This window comes from Bemisia tabaci, chromosome 5, assembly GCF_918797505.1.
Source record: "Bemisia tabaci chromosome 5, PGI_BMITA_v3".
Classification (NCBI taxonomy): Eukaryota; Metazoa; Arthropoda; class Insecta; order Hemiptera; family Aleyrodidae; genus Bemisia; species Bemisia tabaci.
Genome location: NC_092797.1, coordinates 52,521,157 through 52,531,248, shown reverse-complemented (window position 1 = coordinate 52,531,248; position 10,092 = coordinate 52,521,157). Strand labels below are relative to the sequence as shown.

At 36.5% G+C, this 10,092-nt stretch overlaps 1 protein-coding gene across 5 annotated transcripts in view; it reads right to left on the bottom strand.

Annotated features, from left to right (window-relative positions):
- Positions 1 to 4,249: 4,249 nt before the first annotated feature.
- LOC109039837 (uncharacterized) overlaps positions 4,250 to 10,092 on the bottom strand; it is a 45,518-nt gene continuing 39,675 nt past the window's right edge. For 4 of the 5 annotated variants that reach the window (XM_019055506.2, XM_072300911.1, XM_019055507.2 and 1 more), the window contains 3 exons: positions 9,306 to 9,471; positions 6,629 to 6,853; positions 4,250 to 5,854 (listed from right to left, as the gene is read on the bottom strand). In XM_019055506.2, the coding sequence (XP_018911051.2) occupies positions 4,542 to 5,854; positions 6,629 to 6,853; positions 9,306 to 9,411 (1,644 nt within the window). In that variant the 5' untranslated portion in view covers positions 9,412 to 9,471 and the 3' untranslated portion in view covers positions 4,250 to 4,541. The remainder of the gene's footprint in view (positions 5,855 to 6,628; positions 6,854 to 9,305; positions 9,472 to 10,092) is intronic. The other variant, XM_019055509.2, reaches the window with a different exon arrangement.

Sequence of the window (10,092 nt, the reverse complement as noted above, 5' to 3'; positions counted from 1 at the left end):
CATGATTTGATCAGCTTACATACTAAAGTGTATAAAATAAACAATCTCTCAGATTGTGGTTTCAAAGTAAAAAAAGGCCCAGTTATAAGGCACAGCTTTGGTTGCAATACATAACAAAGTTAAATCCTATGAATGCGTCAGGATGAAAATCAGCAAGAAGATCGTCTAAATTTGCAAAATTAATGTCAGCACCGCTCTCGCCGTCTTCAACAAGAGAATTAGAGGAGGTGAGAGTATCACACTAAAATAATAAAGAAGGATCTGAGATAGGTGGACTCTCAAGGTCAATGTTCCCATCTGTATTCTGAGTTTTCTGTTTTTTACATGGTATAATACTACAACCTGCATCTTCAACATCAAATTGTAAAATGGTTTCATGTAAATTTGAAGACTTTGCTGGTTACGTAATACTTTAAAGGCCATCGATTGTATGTGGCATCTTCAAACTCTTATAAGGTTGCAGATCCTGTTGCCATCGATGTTTGCTCTTCTTTTTTGCGAAAGGAGGAGCATTTTCCAGAAGTTATAGGAGCAGTTATTTTTTTCTCAATTTTCAATGACATTCTATATCATTGTATTTTTAATTTGAAAAGATAATTAAAGTTTCCAGGTAGTAAAATACCTGTCTTCAAATTCATGATTTCACTCTCATCAAAACGCTCACTTTATCCTTTGAAAGTTTCTTTTATGTATCTTCTTTAATTTTAACTTTTGTTTGCAAGTAAGAAGAGCCAGAGGAAGGATCTTCACTGATTTCACTAAAGGACGCTATCTGGGGTTGGCTAAAATCTTATGTGCTGACAAGCTTCTTAATTCCTTCATATTATTAAAGGTAGATGACGCTTGAAAAACATCAGTCACAGCCTAAATAATTAATTCTATGTTGGTTAAGAGCAAAGATCTGATATTTTTTTAACTCCTGTGTTATTGAGGCATTGTTTCTTGTACTTTTCAGTGTTTTATTCTCTGTCTGGTACTATTTTTGCAATAAATTCCATCTTTTGTTTTCAAGTATGCTCACTTATTTTCACAGAGCCCGAAGTGTGTTTGGATGCCATTGCTGGTCTGCTTCCTTATAAATTTATATTAAAGGAGCAAAAACTTCTATGGAGCTAGAAGCTGAAGAAGTCATGGTTATTTTTTCCAAAAACTACGAAAACTTTTTGCTGTGTGCTCTTTTGCAAATGCAGGCTGATCATTAGAGATGGGCCTGCAAGAGCCAGTTTTTGCCAGGTAATAACACTTGGCATTTTCATACAGCCAACCTCTGGAAAAAAAGAGAAAGATTCCTACATTTGAATGGTTGATTTCGGATTATGACATACATATGCAAGGACTGTAAAAGGGAATTTGTATGAAATATTAAGCACGCAACTCCCATGTACATAGCTTCCGCCCATATAATTCACATCACCTTTCAGCATGATTACCAATGGCAAAATATGGAAAACGCCCTACCTCAATCGTAGTGTTGAACCATCTCGATTACAATTTTTCTTTATTTGTGTCAGGAATAGTCAGAAAATTAATCTAGGTACACTACGTTGAAAGTCTGTTCTGTCATAATGCTGTGAAGAGGATATTTATTAACTCAATAGCAGAACTTTCGATGTTGATCCAGAAAATTTAGTCCATGTGACCTGCGTCGATTATTTTCGACATAGGACAAAAAAAAATTCGAGATTATTGGCGAATCCAACATAGTGTGATACGGAAGGGTTTGCTTGAAAATGTTAGTGAAAAGCTCAACTGAAAGTTTCCTATTGTTAGACCCTGCAACCATCTCCTTTCCTGTTTAACCCTATGAATAGTTTCAATGAACCTAATAACGCCAGATTTTATCACTATGCTCCACAATGTGGAAACTATGCGGCAAAATGGATTCATGATGAACTAACTAAATAAATTGGAATACTTAATTTTCCCAAAGAGTCCACAAAAGTGAATGGATACAAATTTGTTTGAACAGTTGGCTAACTTTAACCAAAATCAACAAAACTGCATTTCATGTTACCCAATTGAGTTGTTTTTTTTTTTATTTTTAACCAGCAACGAACCAATTAAAGCTTTTTAATAACTTTGTCTTTAGAATTTCCTATTGATCACAAAGATTATGCCAAGAGAATTTCGAGGTACCTAGGGTGTTGCTCAATTTTCTGTTAATAAAACAAACATTAGAGGGCATCAGGCAACAAGAAATGCAGTTACACGAAGTCCGCTACGATTATATGTAGGGAAGAAATTAGGTAACCATCAAATATTTTCAGCGTATGGCTCCGTTGTGCATCAAGAGTCGTCGGAATTAAAATTCGCGGATTCGCGGCATAATGAGGGCGCAGTTACTAGGGAGATAGTTGCACTTATGGTCGCTAGAGCTCGTAGCGCCACGGTAGCTTTCCCGCGCTTTTCTCGACCACGCTACGGCGGCAATTTTGATTCGACGGGAGTCGGCTCCGGTGAGCGCTCCCCTCCCCCTCCGACCCAATGATAGAGGGGCAGTGATGCAATACCGGGCAATATTGTGGTATTGTTGCTCACCTTCACGGTTAGAAATATTATTCGTCAGTAATATGTCAAGAAAATCGTCCTCAAAATTATCCTTTCAGAAGAGAAAAAATTAAACAAATAAAGGACTCCTTTGTCTGAGGAGATTTTGTTTCTCGAGGGAAGATGTTGCATGTGTGAGGAATTTACGATTCGACTGTTGATTTACGTAAAAGTTCGCGAGAAACACGATGGTGCCACTGGTTTTCTCTGAAATCAACTCCCAAGCTCGAATGTAGCTCTCAAGTTGCGGCCAAAATGGAGGGGATATCCCACGCTATCCTGAGTCCACCTCTACATCATGACAAACTCTCCATGCAAAGATAGGCAGCAAATACATTAGCAGTGATGCCATGTTTTCAGTTTTGGAGTCCCCAAATAAAGTTGCAACCCTGGCAATGTATTTGCTCCCTATCTTTGCATAGAGAGTTTGTCATGATGTAGACGTGGACTCTCTAGCGTGGGATATCCCCTCCATCTTGGCCTCAACTTGAGAGCTTTTTTTGAGCTTGGGAGTTGATTTCAGAGAAAACCAGTGGCACCATCGTGTTTCTTGCGAACTTTTACAAAAGAATCAATAGTCAAATCGCAAATTCCTCACACATGCAACATCTCCATTCTTGCTTCTGATGGGGCATTTTGGGACTTCTGGGTAGAAGCAGACCTGACTCTAACATTAGAACAGAAAAATTGAGCAAGGTGTATTGTCTAGTTTGGAAATTCAATGGAAATTCCATGGTGGTTTGATGTATCGTTTGGTTGAAAACAATAAGACAAAACCTCAAACCAAAATTGAAGGATATCTGTCAGAAAAGCTGAAAATGAAAAATTTTGTAAAAATTTCACTACTTTTGGCCGATAAGTACTCATACGAATCAAAAATCTATCACAAAAAAATCCATTCAGACACAACTCAATTGACTTTTGAGGCTATGTTTATGTTTTGAATCAATTGATATCGATGCAATCTCACCCATTTGATGTATCGAATACGATCTATAGAAAAAAGAAAGGGGGGAGAACCCTAGCGTGAATTTGAGCAGAGTTTAATGGAAATGCATTCAGTCACATTAAGTTCGAACAGAGAAAAAGAGGCTAGAAGTATTAATCCTCTATGAAACTCGGTGTCAGGGAGAAAGTTCATCAACTATTTTAAATTATTTTTTCTTAACTTTGAATTTATATCAGGTGAAAATGTACAACTAATTGAATAATTCATAACTACTTCCAACCCTTTTTCCCCAAAAAGTGGCTTGGTGCATTTCTGATCAATTCGGCCCCTTTGTACGTGAGAGGTAAATTTAGAAAGAAAAAAAAAGAAGAAAGAAATCTGTTACAGTGTGGGAATTAGGAGACCCTTTGAAAATTTCTCCCATGAACCGTAGGTAATTTTACAGGAACAAAAATAAAAAAATTTAGAATCAAAATTTGTTATTCTAAAAACCATTTAAATTGTTGTAAAATGGAGGGAAGAATGTTATATATCTGGCAGACAAGACTAAAAGTAATAGAAGATTTTGTTAAAATTCACGAGAGGTTAAAGTGACATTTACATGTGAAAAAAAGTTCTGAATTCACATACTTTGACAGTTTGCGAAGAGTATATCTTCTGTAAAATTGACAATATATTTACTTGTCCTTTCATACATCAATGCTACTAAGTAGGTATTGCTTTTTTCATGGATGAACATGTAAAACAGATATCTTTGTTTGACTCAACTGTATTTATTTATCAAAAATATGACAGACAAACCCAGAAACACAAAAGAGATCCACAAAAAACAAGAAAAACGAAAGAGATCTGTCAAAAAACAAGAAAAACTTAACGATAAATTTCAAAAATCAGGAAGCCCTTACATAACACCTACATCAGTCTTTTTCAAGGATTTAAACTTTGCCGAGAAATGGAAGTAAATTATTAAACGAATTAACAAGAACTGAATGATAAAAAACAAATTTAATGAATCAAGAAATAACACGTCATAAAGTTGAGTTTCTCAAGCGTGTCTTTTTAGGTGCCTGGTCAAAACAACTTTACTCTTGAACCCACAGGAGCAGTGTCCACATACAAATGGTCTGTCTTCGCTGTGAGACTTTCTGTGTTTTGTCAAATAACTTTTACATTTAAAAGTAGCTTCACAAACAAGGCAAGCGTACGGCTTTTCTGAACAATGTTTTCTAAAATGTTCTAAAAGAATCGGTTCCGTTCGAGCTTTGTATTTGCAAACGGAACACGGAAAAGGCCTTTCGGCACAGTGAGAGTCTAAATGTTTCTTGATACCATGTTTTGATGTGAAGGACCTACTGCAATCAGCACATGAGTAAAAAGTTTCAAAGGAATGCGTTTTAAGGTGATTGGTCAGCTGAGATTTCCACTTGAAGTGCACAGAACATTCATGACAAGAGAATGGCTTTTCATTAGAATGAATCACCACATGAGAACGAACGTGCTTCTTGAAACGGAACGTCGCTGGGCAGTGAGCGCAAGAATAAACTCTTACAGGGGTGGAATGTGTCAATTGGTGATTTTTTAAACTTTTTTGTGATTTGAACTTCTTTGGACAATGAGGACACGGCAAGGCCTTTCCCTGAATGTCATGAACTTTCACATGTGTGTCTCGGGTTTGCTTCAGTTTAAACTGCATCGAGCAATGAGGACAAGAGAATGGTCGCTCGTCACTGTGTCTCACTGAATGGTAAGTCAAAGCTATCTTTGATTTGAATTTTGAAGGACAAAAGGTGCATGAAAATGGTCTTTCGTCTGAATGAACTTTCAAATGAGCCTGTAGCCTTGAGCCCAACTTGAATCTAGCTGAGCAAATTTCACAAGGAAATGGTTTGTCATCTGAATGAGTGACCATATGGATTTTTAACCTCGAGAGTAACTTAAATCTTGCTGGACAAATTTTACATAAGAAAGGTTTCTCGTCAGAGTGAGTTTTCAACTTCAAAGCAGGATGATTTTTTTTCCTGCAATTTTTAGTGGTCGACCATTTTGAATTCGGATTTGTGTTGTGTTTCAAGGATGGTAATTCAACTTGCTGCTTGAATTGATCAGAACTACTTCTGCAGTGTTTCTTGCTCTCTCCACGCTTAACCGTTTCCAGATTCAACTTACAGTCAAGACCACATCTACTGCCAGACATAGAGATCGTATTTGATTCCTCGCTTGAAAGAGTTGGCTGTTCTATGAACACTTCTCCAGGGGCCGCAAGGTTTTTATTATCTTTTTGTGGGTTGGTTTCTGATAAGCGTAAGATAGCAGCATTGTTTTCATACTGAAGCGTTGAACAACTGCTTTCCGGGGAACCTATAAAATGGATAAATTTTAGTGATTACAGGTAATTTTTCTGAAAATTGCATCTTAAGATATTAAACGATGTGATAAGGACTACCCTCCATTGTAGACCAACATAATAAGCTTAAAATTTCAAAGAGCAAAGATTTGCTCTCCCATACAGTGACTTGAGAATCGACATTAACATGAAAATATTGATTTCCGATTTTTTATTTTTTTGGGTGGACAGTGCGGGCAAGTAATAACTTTATCCTCAAAGTGATTTCGAATATGAGCTTGTAAAAAACTTTTCAATTTAGAAGACTTTGAACAATGGAGACAAGAGAATGGTCTCTCATTACTCTGAGCCACAGAATGAACGTCCAGGCCATTTTTTACTTCAAATTTTGCAGGACACAACTTGCATGATAACGGTATTTCGTTAGGGTGTACTTTTTGATGCGACTCAGAATGCTGCTTCGCTTTAAAACTAGCAGGACAGATCTGACATGGATACAGCCTTTCTGAGGAATGCATTGCCATGTGAGATCTCTAAGATACTTGACTGCTCAGTTATTCCTGACACTTAAAATTTTATACTATCTCCCTTAGTATTAGCAATAGTCCGTGGATTTCTCTCTACTTTCCTTCGATTAATATTGCAAGAGGGCCGTTCTTGACAGGGTTCTGCACTTTGATTCAGATGTCTATTACCATCAGATTGATCACTCTTTACATTTTTAATATCAGGATCAGTGTCAAAATCATTATTTTTACATAGGAAGACAACATTATTTGGTTCCTTACTTATATATTTTGGACACATGACAACCAGTTCACGAGTAATTCTTCGTTCTTCAACTTCCATCTTTGGCTCAACCACCGAGCATATTAGCTGTGTACTGGGAGAAACTTCTTCAGTTTTCATCCAAGCTGGAGTGAGGGAGGTATTTATAGAAATATTGCCACCTGGATCTCCAAAGATGCTATTCTGACGGATGCTTTTTGTTGGATAACTTGCAGAGCTGGTTTCTGGTAACAACAAAAAAATAATACATATTTCAGTCAGAAGTCAAAAGCTAAATTTTTAAAGCAGAGTTTGAAACGATTCGACTGAAGGTTTTTTTTTTGTTTGTTTGACTATTGATGTAAAGGTACATAATAAACACAAAAGTGACATTGACATTCATAATCTATCTCCCTATTTTAAACTAGTACAAATTATAAACTACTTAAATTGATTATTCGATTGTTTCTGAAAACATTCAAGTACAACTCTTTACCGTCTAATCTTTCCTACCATCTCACTAATATGGTGGTGTCTCAGACCTAACAGTCCACCATAAGTTAATTATTTAGAGTACACTGAATTTATTTACGCAGGGTTATTAACAAAATTTGTTACAACTTGACTAAGGAGAAAAACACCTAATCCTGTGGAAATATTAAGAGTGGGAAATTCATGACCCTAGAACTTCCAACAAACAATTACACGACATAAACCGGGGGGAGGGGGGGGGGGGGTTGAGACAAATATGCTAATCAAAGCATAAAGAAAAGAGTGCTAAACGAAGCATCAAACAGAGATTAGATTGTGGTGTATTGACACCACCGTTCCCTGTCACCACGGCAAGAGGCGCTGCCGGGGTCGCAACAGAGGCAACAGCCCCCCCCCCCCCAGTAGAGTAGGGAGAAAGGCTTTAATGGCCCTCATCAATCCCTCAATTGCTCAGTTTGTTTTAAAATTAGGTCCTCTGGGGCCCTGATATGTTTAGCAGATTAAATACTTCGATTATTAGGAAGTGATTGGTTGGTAACAGGCTGAGAAGCAGCCAAAGAGCGACGCCAAGAATGGCACAATTTGGGCCAACGGGGATTTTTCTGAAACCGGACCCAAACGATACCTTATGATACCCTAAAACTCGAGGTTAAAATTTTAGCTTGAGTATACGCACGGTTTTTGAGAAATGAGGGGGCAAAGTTGCCAAATCGCCATCATTCTGGACAGCATTTCTACAGCAAAAAGACGGGAAAAATGGACAAAAAAGTTACACCTTTGATGGGTTTCGGCTGTAAATGTTCTCATTGGGCCCCCAAGCATTTAACTGTGTTCAGTTTCAAAAATTTTGGTCTCACAGTGGTCCAAAATGGGGAGAAATCGTCGACACATCAGGATTCTTTGTCAAATTTTTAGAAATGGAAGTGAAATTGTCCGTCTGCTGCAGTTTTTATGGCTAACAATGTTCTTATCGGTCATCAATGCATGGAATTGTGTTCAGCTTCACAAATTTACATCGCACAGTGGTCAAAAATGGGGAATTAGTGGACAAATTAAGATCCTCCGTCAAACTTTTTAAAAATGAAGTGAAACTGTTGGTCCCCAGTAGACTTTAGATTCCGGAAAAATTCATGTGTTTAATTTTTTTTAATTATTACTACATGTCAGACTGTATTGTTTATGGAAAGTTGTTATAGAATAGACTTCGTAGCATTATCTCAATAAAATATGTAAACTTTCAGAAATGTAAAAAAAAGAAGGAACATGGAGAGAAAAAATTAAAAAAAGATTTAAATAGTCAAAAAAAGAATTTAAAGAATTTTTCCGGGATCTAAAGTCTACTGGGGACCAACAGTTTCACTTCATTTTTAAAAAGTTTGACGGAGGATCTTAATTTGTCCACTAATTCCCCCATTTTTTTCTTATTTTTTTCAAGGTGTTCGTGGTGCAAGCAACCAGCTGTAAGTTATCAAGTTAAAAATAACTAAAAACGCAATGAAAACAGAGAAAAAACGTCCCATCCTTGCCAAACTTGGCCTTGGCCTTGAGATACACCTCCCTATCAACGTAAACAGTTTTTCTTTGGTAATCATTGATTTTTAATTATCAAAAAATATTATTTTATTATTTTTTTAATACTATTTCGGTGTGAGCTAGTATTTGAGGACTTGAAAATAAGTAAACACTCGATTTTGAACTTGTGAAACTTGAACTCAATGAAACTTATGATACTTTTCTTAAAAGGGGATCAGCGGGCTGATTGTTGAAATTGATAGACGAAGCAATGGAAAAATAAGACAAAAGGATGAGAAGGGATTCTATTGGTGGAAGCGGGTGGTTGCAATGGACAAAGGAAAAAGGTAATAGACTAAGTAACGGCAACCCTCGAGAGACCCTTTCATTAGTCCATCATTTTTTCCATCAGCTTAAAGAACCACCCATTTCAATCAATCGAATCATTCCATACTCCTTATGTCTTCATTGCCTATTGCTTTGTCTATCAATTCCAACTATCAGCCAATTCTCATTGAAATATTTTCTCACCAAATGCGCACTGAAAAGACCTTAATTTTCATTCAAAGCTCGTCACAATATTATTCAAGGTAACTATTTTCTTCTCAGAGGTCAATTGCCAGCTTAGAACTTTTCCTACTTTAAAGTGGCTCAACTTATCACAAAAAAAGAGCAGAAAATTGGGAGGCTTACCATTTTCGGAGTAATCCCCGATTTCTTCCTTGATTCCTAGATTTTCCCCAAGTTTGATGCTCGTGCAATCCCCAAACATGTCAGTGCCTCCTTTCAAACTTTCCATTATATTTTCTTCAGATAGAAATTCTACTTTTGTATCAATCGAATCTTTTACAGCTCGAATCTGAAATTAAAACAGGAAGATTTGAAGGATATTTTCTCTTTTTTGAAGCCCAAGCTGAAAGAAAAAAGAATCAAGTTCTGAATTGGTGTTAATCGAATTTTAAAGAGTCATTCCAATTTAAGCGCCCACTTGGATCTTGGAGTGAAGAGGGAAAGATTCCAGGGTTTTCAAAATTTCTTCACTTATAGATTCCCTAACTTTCCCTGACTCGAACGTTTAGAATTCCCTGACTTTCTTTACCCCTTGAACAATACTGCCACTAATTTTTTTTTTTTCTTTTTTTGTTGTTATTTATTTATTTATGTCGAGTTTTTAAAATCTGCTCACAAAATTGAATTCCCTAGCTTTTTCTAAGAGTTCCCTAACTTTTCCAGGTCGATGTAAATTCCCCAAATTTCCAGGTCTCAGACTGCTAGAAAACTTGGATTAGCAATGCATAATTTTTGCACTTGAACATAATTTGCACGACGTTCATAATTTATTTATTTATTTGCAAAGCTTAGTACATTAGCCTGAACATAAAGGTTCAGTACAAGTCAGATTGGAAAAATTTATAAAAAAGAGTAATTTTACATATTTAAAGACTCTTGCAAGGTGTGGAGAGGGTTTTGTAAAAAGTGT